Source organism: Suricata suricatta, chromosome 1, assembly GCF_006229205.1.
Source record: "Suricata suricatta isolate VVHF042 chromosome 1, meerkat_22Aug2017_6uvM2_HiC, whole genome shotgun sequence".
Lineage (NCBI taxonomy): Eukaryota > Metazoa > Chordata > Mammalia > Carnivora > Herpestidae > Suricata > Suricata suricatta.
The window spans coordinates 106,247,258-106,267,079 of record NC_043700.1 but is presented as its reverse complement, the minus strand read 5'-3'; the positions used below and the strand labels follow the sequence as shown (position 1 = coordinate 106,267,079).

The 19,822-nt window shown below is 36.5% G+C and overlaps 1 protein-coding gene across 1 annotated transcript in view; it reads left to right on the top strand.

The window, feature by feature from the left end:
- ENPEP (glutamyl aminopeptidase) overlaps positions 1–19,822 on the top strand; it is an 86,558-nt gene that overhangs the window by 47,431 nt on the left and 19,305 nt on the right. The window contains exons 11-13 of the mRNA XM_029941934.1: positions 7,716–7,795; positions 17,436–17,572; positions 17,700–17,755. Of these exons, the coding sequence (XP_029797794.1) occupies positions 7,716–7,795; positions 17,436–17,572; positions 17,700–17,755 (273 nt within the window). The remainder of the gene's footprint in view (positions 1–7,715; positions 7,796–17,435; positions 17,573–17,699; positions 17,756–19,822) is intronic.

Genomic DNA, 19,822 nt, shown 5'->3' with positions numbered 1-19,822 from the left:
AAAAAATACGAATTAAAAACAAAAAGAGAAGGCACAGATCCAGGAAACACTGTATCCAACCGAGGAAAGTCATGAAAGGAAATGCCGGCCAATAGCGATTCAGGGGGGTCACAATGCCACGCAAAAGCACAGGAAGGCGGGGCTCAGGTAGATGATGGCCATGCAAAAGGAAGAATGGTTGAGAAAATGGAAAAACCTGGGTTTGTGAAGGCCCATCTGTTGGGTCAACGATAAAGGAGAAGAAAGCTAGAGAAAGCAAACCAAGGCTGATGTAAAAAATTGTGATCCAAGAATATAAACCAAGTAGAATAATTTTATGCCACTGATAATCCATACAAGGAAAAGGAGTCCATTTGACTCTTATGTCAGGGGGTTAGGGTAAATTTTTATTTAAGTGACTCAGGGGGCCAAGAAATCAACCCATAGAGAGAGAAATGTAACTCCAGCCCACTTCTTGACCAACAATATGTATACAACACTATAATTTCATAGATGTTATTTGTTGGCTTTTTAACGTTCATAATCATCACTGAATAACATGTAAAACTTTCGTTACACTGGCAGAGTCGATTATAAATATAAACAGTCTTTAACATTGTAACAAGAAGGAAAAGGCTGGCAGAGGAAATGAGGTGGAAGAGGAAGGAAAGGTGGCAGAAAGTGTCCGGATACTAACTCAGTGGTGTGCTGGTGCTGACTCTAATCCCAACTCAGTACCTTCATGCTGGAAGCTGGAAATTGGCCAGTGAATTAATGGAAACCAACAAATACAGCATTCTGCTTTCCCCACCCTCCAAGAGCCAGTTGTTGAGTGTTTGCCAGCGATAGAATGTCCTTCAATTTCTCCTCATTGTAAAATAGAGGGATCTTACTCTTATTTTACAGTTGGGGAAGAGTAGCAACACTAAAATTTATGAAACAGGAAATGGCAACATGATTATATTATTGTAAAGGAACAATTATCACCTATAGCAAATTGAATAATTTTACTTTCCTAAATTTTGACTGTTAAAAGGGAAATGGAAGAGCAAACAATATAAGTAAACTAAATACACCCTCTCTCATGGATCAGTTAACAAGTACTATCTGAAAAAAGGAGGGGGGAGCTATTTAAGTTACAGAATTAGATGTGAGAAGAATTAAATCCAGAAGCATTTTAAAATTTGTTTTATGTTTTATTTATCATTTTGAGAGAGAGAGAGAGAGAGAGAGAGAACATGGGCAAGGGAGGGGCAGAGAGAAAGGGAGAGAGAATCCCAAGCAGGCCTTGTACTGTCAGTGCAGAGCCCGATACAGGGGCTTGAACCCATGAACCGTGAGATTGTGACCTGAGCCACATCAAAACCCGGACGCTTAACTGAGTGAGCCACCCAGGTAACCCTGGAAGTAGTTGTTAAAAGCAGATGCTTCCAAGAGGGGCTGGGCTGTGGGAAGGGTGGAAAAAGAGACTGGCTTTTCAACAGCAGTTCTTCTAGTTTTTGAGAATGTTTTTTATTTACAAACTGCACAAATGAAATTCTCTCGAATATTTAAACAGCAATTATAAACTCATCAATCAAATTCTCTTGCATATATCATTTATAAGTAACTTCTGAACATAACTACTTAAAATTTTATTAAATCCCATTTATAATTTCAAAATACAAACATCTAAAGACAGATTTATAAATCAAATTTTAAAAACCTTCCTATATGTTTGTATGAATGTAATTAAAATTCATACAGTAAACCAAATTTCTTGGGCATTTTCAACATACTAAGCATCAAACCTTTAACTTTACAAACTCAGAGATTTCAAAACCTTTAGACATGACTCCTGAGTTAAGGTATCCTAACAATTTCAGTTAAAATTATAAATACAATATGTCATTTCTCTTTAATTTGCCAGACTTTTAAAAATTGGCAAGGGTGAAATTGGAATGGTCTTTATTCAAATATTGTGGAAGCTGACAAAATGTGCAGACAGCCAGTGATTTAACACTTGCCATACTTGTGTGAATATAACCTGTACAAAAAGTCTTAATATTACATCCATTTCTGTATAACCAATTGTTTTTGTCTACATTTCTGGGATGCCAATCCCTCCCAACAGAAAAGAATGAAATCAGGGTCTCAGGAGCTCTGGGACGGGGCTGGCCACAAAGCCTGGGTCTACCACTTCGGGGGTATCATCATCTCAGCCTCCCATTACCCAGAAGAGCCTGCTCCTAGACAGCACCCTGGCTAAATGGGAACAACACTGTGTAGTACTAGTTCCCTGGACATCATTCCAATTTCACCTTGGCCAGTTTTTTCCCCAGTATCATTGACAAACAATTAATAAACATCATGTATAAGTACGACAAACATCATGTATAAGATGTAAAACATGATGGTTTGATTTATGTATGTTGTGAAATGATTACCACAACAGGTTCATCGCCCATGGCGATTTTTACTGTCCCTTCTTTCAACTTCTGAACACTTGGTTTGGGTGGAGAGATTTTTGCACCCATGGTCACTTCAGCTGGTCTCTAATCTTCACTGCCTGATTTCTACCGAAAAAGCCCTTTACCCTCTTTATCTCCTCTTTAATAGTCTCACTGATCTTGTATATAAAAAGTTACTTATGTATACATCATCACAAGAGCAATTATTCAGTAGCAATTAAGGTAATATGAGGAAGGAGAATTATAGGGTGTGACCAAGGTGTCCCAGAATAACGATAAGCTCTTTCATTAACAGTTACTGTTTTATGTTCTAGCAAATTAGACTGGCCAAATTTAATACTGCCAGAGATTATTTAGATATTAAAACGTAAAAATATTTCACTTTTGTGAAACAAGCTTCCATTGGGAAGTAATTACTCTCTCCTATCATGTGTATCTATGGACACAGTGAGCCTGAATTAATGGGTGGGTCAGGAGCTTGAATAGGGAAGGGCACGAAAGACTTTCTTGAAGAAGTGATATTTAAGCTAAGGAAATTGATATGAGGGGATGACCATGGAGGATGTTCAAAAGAGACACTATGACATGTAAGAAGGCCCTGAGTAGGGGGAAAATAGCATATAATATGCAACACGTATTAAGCATTTCTACATACCTGGCACTACTTTAAGCACTTTAGAGTTTTTTAATTATTAAAACAGGTGGGGAAATTGACAAGTAAAAATTATTAGACAACTTATTCAAGGGTACAAAGAGCATAAGTGACAGAACTCTAATTTGAATGTGGGCAGTCTGGCTCCAAGAAACTGAACAGTAAACAGGCATTGGGCACAGTGGTGAGAGAGGCAGGGGCCAGGGACATAGACCACATGGAGGATTTTGAACAACAGGTGCAACTTTAAGGAATTCCAAGAGAGAGGTAGGATCACCTCTGCATTTTTCAAAGTTCCCCTCTGGCTGCATTATAGAGACTTGATCAGAGCAGGGCAGGAGTCGAAGCAGGAACATCAGTTACTCTGATAATTGTAGCAAGTAACTCATGCGAGAGGTGATACAGAAGATGGGGTCTGCACTAGCAGAGTGGCCACGGGCTGGAGGGGTGTGGCAGACATTCCAGAGACTGGGTTGAGCTACAATTTCTCATTTAAGAATAAACAGTATGCAGAGAACTGAATTGGATGAATCTACAGATAATAATCTCATTTTAGAATGTCGTTCTCATCTTGTTCTACAGTGGTCTCGCTCAATTTTTAGAGAACTGAAAGATCTTGAGAGTCATACTTTGACACATACTCTATATGTGGGTAACAGAACCTATCTTCTGGCTTCCAATTGAGGGCTTCAAAAATTAAGTCACACAAATAAATAACACACTCAGGTGTTTCCAGAAATTCAAGGTGCCAAAATCCAAACTGGACTTTCTGTCCAGCGCATCAGAAAATGAAGAGCACTCATTATTGTTAAACGAACTACTTTGAAGATATTGACTGGCACCTGAACTAGAAGAACATCAAGAAAGCCAGTGGAGCTCACCTTGTTGAGGTCCATTATCAGATTCTGCTCCTGGAAACGTCAGATATCCAGCTTTACCACAATAAGTGAAATTCAGAGTGATGGGGTATCTTGCTGTATGCAAATGCTGAAAATTAATAGTTTTGCCAAAATGAAGGAAATTTGAGTTCCTAGACCAAGTGAGACCAATCACGGAGTGTCTGTATAAACTTCTTTATCTTTTCTGCATTTTGGAAAGGAAAGATTAGGCTAGAAAAGCTTTGTTTTCACTCTTTCCTCTTCATAACGTATGAATGAATTGAAACCTAGAACTGGCTTAGGTGATAATTCAATTACAAAAATCAACATAATAACTTGTGGCCATTCTGTTAACTATCAATGTTTAGTTTATAGTTTATAGTTACTGCTTTACATTCTAGCAAATTAGATTAATAGCCTTTGGATATTAAAATTTTTAAAAATATTTCTGGAGAAACAAACCTCCACTAAGAAAGCTTCACTGTAGTTGTTCCCTTCTGTCATATGAATCCACTGATTTGTTGAGCCGAAGACATACCCCAACACTGTTTTTAAAGTGGTGGGATTGTCTACGGCCATACCACCCTGAATGTCCCTGATCTCGTCTAAAATGGTGGGATTGCATTTTTTAAACTCCTTGGTTATGGATTTCTCTTCACACAAACACAATAATTTATTACCAAGTAAAAATATTATCACTTTTTGAGTTATAAAAAACTCATGGAACTATATTAACATTTATACTTTTCTCTAGTATTTTCTTTAGTCTCTTCCTTCAGATACTGTTTTTATTTAGATTCATAGATGCATGGTTTTTGTGATCACTTATTATAAAATCAATCTACTTGCTCCATTAAAAAAAAAGCTATATAGACATAGGAAAATAAACCCAAAAAACATGTGCTATGCTGTTGAGAACATTTGTTAAAAATCTATAATAACTACTGAACAAATAGGAGAGAAAACAACATTCTATCAAAAGTGATCCTTCATGATTTTTCACTTGGTTAAAAACCTAGATCATAATATATGCCCTCATCCCCCAAGAAAGTAATGAGCTCTTTCTTTACCCTTAATGTTCACCTTACTCTATGTCTAATAAAAAATGTGGTTGATTAAGTTGTACTATAAACTGAATGGCCCCTCCCTTTTCTCACTGCTTAAAGATTAGGGAATTTTTACAAGAAACTTTTTATAATCCAAATGGCCCACACATGTGTAAGTTATTGTTTTAACACTATGGACTCAATCATCTCTTAGAAGCAGACTAGATTCTTGGCTCTATCAAGAGGAATTCTCTACTCTCTATCAGTGTCTTTAGTGAAAATTAAATTGGCCATATTTAATACTACCAGACCTTGTTAGATACAAAAAATAAATTATACCTTTCAAAATGAATTCTGATTCTCCTAAAATTTTTTTAATGTTTTTTATTTATTTTTGAGAGACAGAGAGAGACAGTGCGAGCAGGGGAGGGTCAGAGAGAGAGGGAGATACAGAATCTGAAACAGGCTCCAGGCTCTGAGCTAGCTGTCAGCACTGAGCCCAATGTGGGGCTCAAACCCATGAACCATGAGATCTGACCTGAGCCAAAGTCAGACGCTTAACTGACTGAGCCACCCAGGTGCCCCGTGATTCTCCTAAATTTTAGATGTCTTATAGGAGACTCTCATCATTCCATTCATGTAATTTTCATTTCTTGACATTTTGTACTCAAATCTATTATTTTGCTCAAATTAGATTAGATCCTGTAAGTGATTCTAAAACTATAAAATCAATCAATCCTTTTAGTCCTATGATTCTCTTACAGACTACAATGCAATATTTTTTACATAACTTAGTAGTATACTTTATGCCCACTTTTGGGCACAGTGTCGTCTCGGAGACCATGTTTTACAGGAGATAGTTAACAATGCTTTTTTAAAAATATTTTTCACGTTTATTTATTTATTTTTTTGAGAGACAGAGAGACAGAGCACAAGCAGGGAAGGGGCAGAAAGAGAGCTGGAACCCACCAACCCTGAGATCATGACCTGAGCTGAAGTAGGACACTCAACCGATTGAGCCACTCAGGCACCCCTATGGGAGAAAGTTAAAGTATGAAGTCTTGACTGTGCACACAGGGCATCCAGACCCTTGTACACTCTGTTCTTTCAGTCAGATTGACACTGGGGAAAGGAAGGGAGGGAAAGAAATGTTTGTTTATGTGGCAACATCAAAACAGAAGAGCAGTGAAAGAACAAAACATGCTTCTTTGTCTATCTATTGAGAAGCTACAAGGGATCACTTTCAGGTTGACTTCCCAAAAAGTGGATGCTGAGGTGATGATTCAGGTGAAAGCTACTCACCAGGAAGTGTTTCTATGAAAGACTGAGAAGGGAGTGGGAGGTGGGATGTCAAGCAGCAAAAGTGCAATATCAGGCAGGTCCTAGAGAGGCTAACTATGCTGCGGGCAAGTTGTGGAGACACTGCTTTAGATGAGTCCTGATAGAGGAGGCAAAGAAGATTCTCCTGCCATCCATCATTGGCAAAGGACTACATCCACGAATGTAAATTTCAAAGAACTTCTGGCTTTCCTCGCTCAGGCAGCTGGAGGGCAGTTCTCTGACCGACAGACCCAGGTGCTTGGCTGGGGGAGGAGAGCACATTGGAATCTAGGGTGTACAAAAATGACAGAGAGATTCCAGGGGACAGTCTTTGGTACACAACCCAAGAAATAATTTATGCATTGGTGCTATGGACCTTCTAGCCCAAAACATTCCACAGCAATAAAATCCTCAAAGAAAGCTGGTAACAACTCAATCCTATAAAGCATTTCAACAGTTATGAAACAAAGTATTGCTTCTTTCATGTAGATGGCAAAACGTATTCTCCCTGACTTGCATCAACTTTATTATGAATTGAAAAGAAGTATCATTCCCCATTCTCTGTTAGGGACTTGAATCATCACAGATGTAGAAAAACAAGGTGAACTTTGAGTTGGTAATCAAATCCAAACACAGATTCATCCTTCTAGATCTGTTGTGTGTTCTGATTGATAGTACATGATATGAGAACAATCAAAAAAATTTAAGACCTCTTTTATGAGATTTCAATCATGAAATGTTAAGTATATATTGTACCGAAGTACAAAGATAACCTCTTCACCCTGCTCTATGAGAAGTACTAAGTTACTAGAGAGATCACTAAAAAGCCCTGAAATATGTTTGTCTGATGATGTCTCCTCTGCAGCACGCCTGAATCATATGATGTAAACTAGGAGATATTTGAAGAGCATGAGAATCTTTAAAGGATGATGGTGGTGGTGTAATTTGAATTTAAACATAATTTCTAAAATGTGTTATTCCCTTTGTGGCATTTTAAAATTGTCTTCTGAATTTGAAAAAGACTTTGTGTTCCTTGACAGAAACAAAGCATATTAGAGTATGTGTGTGAATGGTCAATATTATTATATAATGTTTTATATTTATGCAATATTATTCCAAAGTCCAACACATTTTATTGAAATCATAGTCATGCTTAGCTAATTTGTTGATACAAAGTTTTAAATTTTAGAGATTTATAGAAATTGAAAGCAGTTATATGGCCTATCTTCATCACTAAAGAGTGTTATATTAATTGCATTAATTGTACCCTATACACTGGATGTTCATTTATGAGAAAAATATGCTTGTCTATTTCTTTTTAATTTTTATTTTGGAAATGTTTTTATTTTATAGTAATAAAAGGAAAATTTTCCTTTTTAAAAAATTTTAGTTACACCTGGAATATTCCAGTTAAATGGACTGAAGATAATGTATCAAGTATTACCTTCTACAATAGGTCACAAAAAGGAGGTAAATTTCATCAACTGATTTATTTCTTCTTTGAACTAATATACCACATTAAACTAATGTAAGTATAAAGAAGCAACAATAAAGATGGAGTTTATGATGTATATTTCAGCTAAAAGAGAACTCAAGTAATTTATCAATGAATTTGAGCTCTTATCTATAATAATGAGAAATGTTCTACCTTAAGATGTTTTTTTTAATGATTTACCATGACTTACACAATAACTAATACCCATACCCAAAGGAGAAGTGTCACACACCCAACCATTGGATGATCAATATATAAGTTTTCTCTCATTCTTCCCCCCTTCCTCATTTCTTCCTTCCTTCCTTCCTTCCTTCCTTCCTTCCTTCCTTCCTTCCTTCCTTCCTTCCTTCCTTTTTTCTTACTTACTTTACTTTTTTTCCCCCCTTTAGAACAGAGAAGTAAGTCATGGAATTTCTTAAAACCAAGTCTGGTTTCTTAAAATGCTCTCATTAAATTAGACCTATCATTTTTACAATCCAGTATGACATTAGAATCTTTAATGACTCCAGATTCTTTTTTAAAAAAATAGTTTATTGTCAAATTGGTTTCCATATAACACTCAGTGCTCTTCCCCACAAGTGCCCTCCTCCATTGCCACCACCTCTCTCCCCCCACCCCTTCCCCCTTCATGACATATCAGATAAAGGGCTAGTATCCAAAATCTATAAGGAACTCACCAAACTCAACACCCGAAAAATGAATATCCAGTGAAGAAATGGGCAGGAGACATATGCAAATTCTTTTCTAAGTTGTAAATTGTCACCAATAGTTCAATGCACTATCTGTATCTATTTCCTTCCTTCCTTCCGTCCACCTGTCCATCCATCCATCCATCCATCCATCCATCCATCCATCCATCCATCTCCCTAAATGAATTACTTGGTATGTGCCTGTGTTAAAATTCAGCTGTGGCTGCTCTATTTACTTAAATTAACTAGAAATATGTTTCTATGGTCTATCTTCTGTGGTTTGTCTTTCCCTTTCTTGAAAAAAATGTAAAAACAAGGAGACCTTATCACCTGTTGTCTCCTTCAGATTGCTGAAAAAATAATAGGGCATCCTAGAAGATTACTGCTTTTTATACTTTTACCATTGTGCTTGTTTCATGTTGCAAAATCATTTCCTTTCTAAGACAAATGATACTCTTCTTCACCCTATCCCATGCAGGCTTGGTTTCAGAAAAGCATTTGGCATGGATTGTCCCTTGTGGCTTCTTAGGAATAAAAGTAATTCATTTATCCTTTATTTACATATACCTATTTGCTCCTGCAAAATATTCTAAAATATTAAGTATTATTTTCCCTAACAAGTAAATTTTTACCCAATTTCCAGGAGATTGAGTGTTTTTAAAGTCTTATTGAGATAAAATTCACATATTATGCAATTCACCCACTTAAAGTGTTTTTTATTATATTTGTAGGTGTGTGTAACACACCACAGTCCAGTTTAGAGTATTTTAATCACCTCAAAAAAGAAGTTCCATGCTCTTTAGCTCTCCTTAGCCCTAGGCAACCACCGATCTACTTTCTGTCTGTATAGATTTGCCTTTTGGACATTTCCTATAATGAGATGATATGTGTAGTATTTTATGGCTAGCATTTTAAATTTAGCATAATGTTTTCAAGGTTCATCCGTGTTTTAGCACATATCAGTACTTCATTCGTTTTTATCGACGAATTATATTCAGATTGTATTGATATACCACCTTTCGTTTATTTATCAGTTGATGGCATTCAAATTATTTCTACTTTTTAGCTGTTAATGCTGCTGTAAACATTTGTGTACAAATTTTTCTGTGAATGCAGTAGGCTTTTTTTTTTACCTTTGGTGTTTCTTTATTTTTATTGTAAATTCTTGGGTGTGATTTTAATTTTTACTGTAAATACTACCAGCTTTGCTACTGTCAAGGTTAAGAACCCTTCCTGTTGCTTTTGCTACAAAACTTTCTCTTGATCGTTTATTCTAACAATTACTTTGATTGTTATGGTCAACATCCCTCCTGAATTCTTCTAGAATTCCCAGATCAATGCCATTTTGCCTTACTATTTTTTATATGATTATGTTTACTTGAATACTGAACTCTATCTTCTGTGATCTGCTTTCTGACCATTTTCTTACTCATAAGCATGTGTCAATGGAAAAAGGAGAAGACAAAAAAGACACTTTTGAAAATGTGCAATACCACTGATAAAAGGCAAAATGAGGCTACCATTCCATTAGAAGGTTTTCAGTGAACGTGGTTTAACATATTACTACATATATTTACCATTGGTTACCACTGGTTAACTGAGGGTTAGAGGAATGTCTTGGCAGCTGCTTACTTTGCTGTTAACAGGTTTAAAAGCATGAATAATTTATCTATGCTAACAGCATTTTCTTGGGATGAGGCTTCCATAAAAGTGAATTTTGCAGATAACTAAAGCTTACTCAGGTATTTTGTAAAATAAACCTGAAGAGTTAACAATAAATATTTTTGTTATATGTATTATGTACTTATTAGAATATTTGAATTATAAATTTAAGCCTTATTCATCAATTAATTAATTAATTCTTTCAAGCCAGTATTTAGTGAGGGCTCACTTTTGTGCCAGACACAGTGGTGGGCATGGAGATAATGCTGAGGAAAAAAACATCCTTAGCCTTTTTGTGCTTACTGTCTGGGGAGGCGCAGATGAGTCAGCAGGCAAAGATGTGTCATAAATGTCTGGTTCATGGGGGCTACCAGCCTAGATTTGGGGGTTCAGGAAATGTTACCAAAGAAAATGACATCTAGGCTGAAAGCTAGGGCTAGTAAAAGTAGTGTTTCAATGGATGATAGGATTGACCAAGTGTAGACAAGAACTGAGCTCTGGACAGCTATTGGGAAAGTGAGAGCAGAAGGCTCTCCCAGCAACTGTATCCCTCTGTCTTTACATTGAACACATTACTTTTGGCTATAACTATTAATTTAGCTGTCTTTCCCATCTTCATAGCATATTTCTTAAGGAAACGGAGCTTACTGTTTTTGTTGTGGTGGTTGTTCTCTATACTGAGCAGGTACCCAGTAATGGTTTATTGAATGAATAAGTGAAAGAATGAAGGAGAGGCTCTAATGTTCACAGAGCTTTGAAGGCAAACCTGTCTTTATCTGAAATTTTAGAATCATGACTGCTCACTTAGCCAGAAGCAAACTGGACATCTCCTCCTACTTCAAAGTGCCTGCTCCATTTTTAGGCTATGCAATAAGTTCCTGTTTCCTGTTTGGGGACATCTTTAGTTCTCAGCTCAGAGCACAGATGACAAACATGTCCCAAGTGCACTGAATGGACAATCAGCTCAGGTTACCAGCCCTACCTCCCTCTTCTTGGTTTCTCTATGATTCATCAGTTAGAGATTTCCCAGGCAATGTTGGGACTTCCCCCAAGGCCTTTTATTTACATTTGTGTTGCACATGAGGTTTTAAACATGAAAAAAATTTAACATGTAATTTATAGAGGACCTCTGTCACAGACATTTCTCAGGCTCTTCTAACTTGCCCTGCATAATCTCTCTGCTCACTGTTTAGGTATGTTTTGTGCAATCAGTGTAATCAGTCCTTCCTTATTCCTAGTATTATTACTTTATATTTTAAATATCATTATTTAACCTTCATATGCTCTGTCTTTTCTTTTTCAAGTAAATTATAAACTCCTTGAAGATACAATCTATACATCAAACTCCTTGACGGCAGGTCAGGATACCACCCTCTTCCCAGCAAGGTTCTGTGCACCTCTTTAGACTTACTAAGAGTTTAGTTAAGTCCTTGCTTGATGAAGGCTCGTTTGCCTTCAGACTACTGTGCTTTTAGAGGATGCGTGTGTATACTTCAATTATGCCTCTATCTTTAGTACTGCCTACTATTTTGTCAATGCACCTACATTTAGTAGTATACCACCTTTTTACTTTTTTATCTGCTGCTTTCTAACATTTACAAGACTTGAAGGTCATCACATGATGTCAGATAACTAATCTTGCTAAAACATAACATTTTAAGATGGGTGTTTGTAATGGCCTAAGTTTCTCCTAGCCCATCGGAGATGGTAATGATTTTGTGATGACTGTGTTCATAACTCTTTCAGGTTTGAGGATACATTCTGGATGGTTTAAATAACCAAATTCTGAGTATATATAAATAGAATATTACTAGCTTTGACGGTAGTTATAGTTAAGTATATTTTATATCAAAATAATTATGGGCATATTTTTTAATATAATAACAGAAGGAGAGACTTCATTCTCTCAAGCTGAGCCTCTTGGAACATTTGAATTTTGATTGGGTCATTATGAATTCAGTTTTGCAGATTCAAAAGTTCAGTTTCATCAATTCATCCCTGGTCAACCAAGTCTTGAAAGATTTATTCACACAAAGCAAACATATAAGAATGCTGATTTGTTAATTTATACAAATAAAAATATACTGGCCAAGGTGAATCAGAATACTCAGGTTAGCTAGTTAGGTATCCTTCCAGGAAGAAAGTTTACTTAATAAGAGTAAAGAGAGAGTTAAGGTAGGTCAATTATTTTAGAGATTTCATCAAGCTGTGATAGCTTTATATATATTGCATTAACCAAGGGAGTCTAATTATTGTATTTAGAGGCTATTTTGATGCAATGTAAGTTTTTTTATTTATGCAACAGTCCAATGGAGGTATTCCTGACCTGCCATCTCTTTTAGGTGGCTCACTCCCAAATAATAACTTCGAAATCTTGTCTTTCGCCTTCTTATGGCTCCACCAACCCCCTAGACTTTCGACTCTTCTGCTAGATCTTTGCATCTGACCAGAAGACAGATGAAAATAATGAAAGGACCAACTCTAGAAGTTCATCTATTACTTCTACCCACAATTTATGTCCAGACGTCAATCCCATGTTGCTACCTAACTGCAAGGGAGTCTAATAAATATAGTCTAGCTGAATACCCAGGAAGAAGAGAGAAGAGTGCAGTAAATCACCAAGAGATTTGCCTCTGTCACGTATGCTGTTCTCTATAGGAGGCAATCTGTTAAAAGATCTGGAACACATGTACCAGCTCATCTGTGCACCTGCTTCCCTAGGCAGACTGAGACACAATGATAGATTTTACTACCCAACTCTTCTTTGCAATTATTTTTTTCCAAGCACCAAAATCATCACCAGTGGTAATCCTTCATCATGGTAGCCACGTTGCTTTTTTCTAGATTCCTGTTTATTATATATTACATATTAATACTGCGCCTTTCTTTTTAGGGAGATTCTCAAGGCCATCTACTCAGATTAGGAGGGACTCTATACTTATTACTAGCATAATCATTAATACTTTCTTAAATAAGTGATTTGTTGAAAATATTACCACAAATATATAACCAAATCATTTTACAAGAGATCATGTTAGTCTTAGTTTAAGAGATTAAAATTTTCTCCCTTGACTCTAAATATTGATAGTGCATCCTAGTAGAAAATTTTAGCTAAGTGTAAATTGTGTGTCATTATCAAAACTTACTACTTTTGTATCTTTCAGCTCTTTTACTATTGAATGATACACAAACTGTCATTTTATACTGAAAAATAATTTGCTTAAAGGATCAGTGCAACAAAGCATTTACATCACTAAAGGAAAACGTTTCTTTCTCTAGAATTATCAAGCTATCTAGAATTATCAGCTGTTTAGCTGTCTAAAGCTTGTTGTAATTATTTATATAAAATAGTATGCAGGCATACCTCAGAGATATTGTGGATTTGGCTCTAAACTACCACCGTAGAGTGAATATCACAGTAAGGAAAGTCAAACGAATTTTTTGGTTTCCCACCACGTAACATAAAAGTTACGTTTACACTATTCTGTAGTCTGTTAAGTGTGCAATAGCATTATGTCTAAAAAACAGTGGGCATACCTTAATCAAAAAATATGTTACTGGTACAATTCTTAGCCATTACCTGAGCTTGCAGTGAGTCATAATCACTGAGTACAGATCACCATAACAAATATAGCAATAATGAAAAAGTTTAAAATGTTGTGAGAATTACCCAAATGTGACACAGAGACACGCTTAAGTAAGTGCTGTTGGAAAAATTATACCAATGGACTTGCTCCATGGAGGATTGCCACAAACCTTTAATCTGTAAAACAAACAAAAAACAAACAAAAAAGCCCTGCTGTTTCTGCAAAGCACAATGAAGCAAATTTCAATTAAGTGAGACATGCCTGTATTAAAGAACTGTTACATGAGTTCTATTACTGAAATCTATCTGGATTGCAATTAATTAGCCTCTGGATGAAATTTTGAAAAAGGAATTATCCCTTTGTCTTCTCCACCAGCTAGACAAAAGAAAAAAGGAATTTTCTATAAAGAGCTCCTACCCAGAAAGAATTCATTTAACACTTTTATACGTAAAACTAGCAAGAAACAGAACCAGACAATTTATAAATTGAATGACAGGGTGTTACGTGCCCATTAAATTTCCATTTTCACATACAGGTATCCCCTTCTTTCTGAAAGTTCATGTTCTGTCATTTCATCTTTACAAAAGACCTATATTAGTACGGTAATGGCCTTTTTTCACAAAAATGAACATGCTCTTTGGGTTTCTTTCAGTTAGCAAAAACAGGTACTAATGTAGATCTTTCACATAAAAAAGTGATATTAATACAGACTTTTAGAAAGTGGGAGATTCTCTTCTCTCTGTGCCATTTCAGCTTATGAAAGGTTTCACAAGAATGTGTTACTTTCCCCGATAGTCAGGGAACTCGGCATAGAAAATGAAATTGCAAGGCATTTGCTATATACATTTTTTAAGTTTATTTATTTTGAGAGAGTTAGAAAGCGAGAGTGGGGCAGGGTCAGAGAAAGAGAGAGAGGGAGGGAGGGAGAGAGAGAGGGAGAGAGGGAGGGAGGGAGGGAGGGAGAGAGGGAGGGAGAGAGGGAGGGAGAGAAAGAATATCCCAAGCAGCCTCTACACTCTCAGCACAGAGCCCGAAGCAGGGCTCAAACTCACGAACCAAACCAAGAGGTCATGACCTGAGCCGAAATCAAGAGTCAGCTGCTTAACAGACTGAGCCACCCAAGTGCCCCATACAATATACTTTTAAGTGAAAAAGATTATGAATCCTAAAAGCAGTAAAGTTCCATTATGTGTATTGTGTGTGTGTGTGTGTGTGTGTGTGTGTGGATACACATCTATAGAAGACACACATGCAGTAGAAATAAACATTATTTTAGCTAGTGGTGGGTAGTTTTCATATACTTCATTATACTTTTTTTGTTATTTTCCAAATACATATTTGGAACTGTAAGGACCACATATGACCATTAAAATCAGAAAAAAATTAATAGTAAGTGGAGAAACGAAGGGAAACATATGCCCATGTTCCTCCGGGAATGGGCACCAGTATTTTAGTCCTACTTACTTCACCATGCAACTAAACAACCCAACGGTATTTTGCTGTTGACAACTGTTCTGAAAGTAGCATGAACTTGGAAAGTCCATAACTACTGACTTCCTGGATCTCAGCTTCCTCATCTATAAAGTGAGAAAAATCACAGTAACTCGAGACAGGCTTAACTAGGTATATATAAAGCACACTAAAATACTGCAGTATTTAGATGGATTGCCAGGAACTTCTCAATGTTATTTATATTTGCCTCGCTATTTATAGAACTGCAGCATATCCCCTTTCATAATAATGAGGATAGCTACCATCTGTTGGACAAATAACTGTGTGACCAACACTTTACTGATGTTATCTTATTTAATCTTCACAACAGTCCTGTGAGGGATTTTTATCCCTATTTCCCTTATGGTGAACTGGGACACAGAGAGGTCAAGTGATTTGGCCAAGATCACACAGCTAGTTAGTCACAGAGCAAGGGTTTTATCCTAGATCTGTCAGAATGAGAAGTTCACGTTCTTTCCCCTATAACATATGGCTCTGCACTTAGCAAGAGGCTCTCCTCCAGATACAAACATTCAAAGTGTACGGTTGCCAAAAGATTAGCTTCCTTTCAACAACTTGTCCATGGGAGAATGACAAAGAAAGATAAATACTACATGAGTGAGGTAAAGATTTATAATTTGTCAAGTATCTTCTCTGGACGTTCCGTAAAAAAAAAAGTATTGTCTTGTTGAAGAGCTCACTCATATATTATGAAAAACTACTGTGTCCTGGAGATCTTCCAAACCTGTGAACACTTCCAAAATTTAAATCATCTTTCCTCCCAGACTAACTCATCTTCCTGTATTCTGTAATGGCAACATCGTTATTTATCCAATCGTGCAAGCCATTTTTCCCTCCTCTGACTTTCCACGTCAAGTAAGAAAACCAATTGTTGATTTTACCTGTGATGTGTTTCTTGAACACATCACTTCCTTTCTTTTTTCATTACCTCCACATTAGAGTAAGCCCTTATTCCCTCCTGCCCTAGGTTATTATAAGATACTCTAAAATCTCCTTCCAATATATTTCTCACACCACTATCAAAAGTATCCTTCTACAAAGCAGACTTGAGCATGTTATTTCCCTGCTTAAAATTCTTCTCTATCTTAACCGTCTCTCAGAAGATGGGTTGCTTCATATGGCATATGGCTCTTGTACTTTGAAACCCCAGAGTTTATTCCTAGTTTCAACTTCTATTTTCCAATATCCCTTCCTACATCATCCCTACATTAAAATTGAAGTTTTTTAAATATCCTAAGTATTCCCACACCATTACTTACATTGCATATTGTCCAGGCAAACAAGAGAGTATATGAATTAAAGAGAATAGCAGGAATGCTAACAAATAAATACTGGTTGTGTCAGAGCACAGCTGTTATTTTAAGTGAATATTTTTTATCTCAGACATAAGTTCCTTCAATGCTGAACGTCTAAAATCTATATACTAGTGCCTTATGTAAATACTGGATGCTACTTTAGAAAGAGTTAATTTGGCAAATCCATTGATGAAAAACAGTGATGTGATCAACTGAAATAAGGAAACAGAAGACTTTACAAAGATAAATCAAATCGAAAGAACAAGTATGAAATGGATTACAAAATCTAGAATGTTGTATTTGGGTTACAATTCTATTGCAAGCCTACTTGATATTTTAAAAGCGTTTCTGATTCTCAAATCATCATTCTGCTAGACAATACCCATTTCCATCAATTTCAAAGCTGGTTTTAATAAATAAAGTGTTCTTTTATATGTTTACATTTTGATCACCTCCCCAGGCTGCCCAATGCATATTCTTAGTGTAATTAATCTATCGCAATTAGAAAAATATGGACTACCCCCAGAAGCATGGACTGCCCTGTCTTTTGGCATTGTTTACATTTGTTGAAGGATTGACAAGCACAGAATTATTCCACTCCTTTGGCAAACTTCTACCAGTATGAAGTATAAGTTACAAATCACAGGACACTTATTTACTTAAGTTATTCTTTTTCAGCTCACGCACTACAGTGACATTATAAAATTAGGCAACTAAATAAGAGTTAGGCTTTGGGGCTTTGGATCCAAATCAAACTTGACTCCTTGAGCTGATATTTCTTTTCTTTTCTTCTGACCCTCTGGGCCTAATTTCTCTGTGTTTACAGTATATGCAAACATGTTTCTCATTAGTATTTATTTACTACCACAGGAATCACTTTGAACTCTTCTAATCCTGCTGGAAATGTTTTTCTCAAAATAAACCCAGATCATATTGGGTTTTATCGTGTAAATTATGAAGTACCAACTTGGGAATGGATAGCTACCAATCTTACCTTCAATCACACGGTAAGAGTAGCAACGGTTGTGAATTGTTTTATTTTTCTTCTAAGACAGCAGCTTGATGATATTAATTTTTTCAACATTCTTTGCTTTAGGAATTGTGTTTCTTACCTCATTTTCTTCTTCTTCCCAGGAGTTTTCTTCTGCTGACCGTGCAAGTCTTATCGATGATGCTTTTGCCTTGGCAAGGTGAATTTTGAAATGAGATTAGGCTATTTAAAATACTGTAGATTTTATCACAAATCTCTTTTCTTAATGAACTGCAATAATGCTTAAGTATTAATTATAGTTTAAAGTATCCAGGGCCACTATTTATAACATTATTGTTTTCCTTAACTCTCTTTTTAAAAACTCGTATAAGCCTCATAGCCCAAATACTGAGATTGGCTCTTATCAGACCTACAAAAACTCACCTTTGACTAGGGTTTGACTATATTGGAACCCTTGAACTAATTAGGAGTGACATTTGCAAATGCTCAAAAGAGCACTTTATAATTTGATTTAATAAAATGACAATGTATTTCATTAACTTAGTTCTATGAGCCTAAGCCCATTGTATGATTTTATGGCTAGAGTTGTCAAATCTTGTTCAGGTCATCAGGGTAAGAAGAATGAGACATGGTGTTCTAGGACTGATCAGACCTAAGGTACCATTTAGTAAATTTGACTGCTTTTCCCCCATGACTTGAACGTAACATACACTTAGAAAAAAATAATCAACATATAATAGGGAAATGGAGGAGTAGTAACCACAGTACCTTTGAGGTGTTTTGTCTTGTCTTCAAGTAGTCTCACACCATTAATTCAACTGGTATTTGTTGAATTTCTGATACTTTTGTAGGAGCTAGGGACACAGCTAACTGGTTTTGCTGGCTTTGTAGTGGCCTCATCCTAGACACAAGCAGTGCCCCTGAGAGTGAGATACTACTTCCTCAAAAAGCCTTCACTGGCCCCTTTCGTCTGGGTTGGGTGTCCCTTTTGCAGACGCTGTATTTCACCACAATATTATACTGTCATTTCTTATTAATTGTCCATCTCACCTACCAAACTGTAAGTTATGTGAGGGTAGGAGCCCAGATCATGTTCCTGTTTATTTTATTCCCGGCTCCTGTGACTGGCCCATGGCAGAAGCTCTTTAAATATGAGCTGAATACATACCTGAGGGATAGTATACCAACACTAAAGGCATGAGAGAACTATTTTACACAGACTTCCTAGATAATATACTGGAAGTCAGAAAGCCTTCTCAACATTTTTAAAGGAGGGAATGAGTAGGGCTGAAAAAGGAGCTCAGGAACCAGATTGAAATCTTGGTTCTGTATAACCTTGAGTAAATTTCTCAACCTCTCCCTGACTCTTGAGTAGAATGGAGATGACCTTGTAAGACTCTTGTGAGAAATAAATGAAATAATGCACATAAAGCACCCCAAACAATGTCTGGCCTGTAGCAAGTGCTTAATTAAAGTGTACCACTTGACTGTACCAGACATTGCACAGACCTGGGAAATTAAGTGGTAAAGGAAGATAATATTTTAAAACATAATAGAACAAGTAAGAATTCTTTTTGGGGGAAACTCTCCTGTGAATGAATCATGACCTTTTCCAAAGCTTGGCATCTTCTTGGCTGTTAGAAATTACACAGAACTGCACTATCTTTATGGTTTAATTCCCATCAAAACACAATGCAGACAGTTCTTTTTGCTTTAAGATGTGAAAGCCTCTTGAACAGCTCTCTCTCTGGGGAACTGTGTATAAAGCAAATAACTCACAGAATTGAAAGACTTTCTCGTATTTGCTCAGCTCCTTGGCCATAGCCCCGTAAAATTTTGAAGAGATACAGAAAGGAAGAAAGTGAAACAAATTTGAAAACCAAAAATAATGTAGAGTCACACACAACCCATCTGAAAAATACCTGAGCCATCACCCGAGCTATTGAGCTGTCACCCAATTTCCTTCTGTAACATATGAGGAAAACAGGATTCAGGGAAATAGAGTCCACCAGTAAGCTTTAGGGAGAAAAAATGAGAAACATGTAGTTAAACAGGTAAGTGCCTGTAGTGGGATAAGAATTCATACAGTTCCACTTGGTTGTTCAAATGGAAATGTAACTATCATGTTTCATAAGCAGAACTAAAAGAGCACGTCTAAAAATAAACGCATTCTTGATTCCTCTGTCCCCAAATTTGAGGAGCCAGTCCTCGTACTGCCCTGGATGAATATCAAGATGGTACATTTGTCCAAGGCAAGGAATAAAAA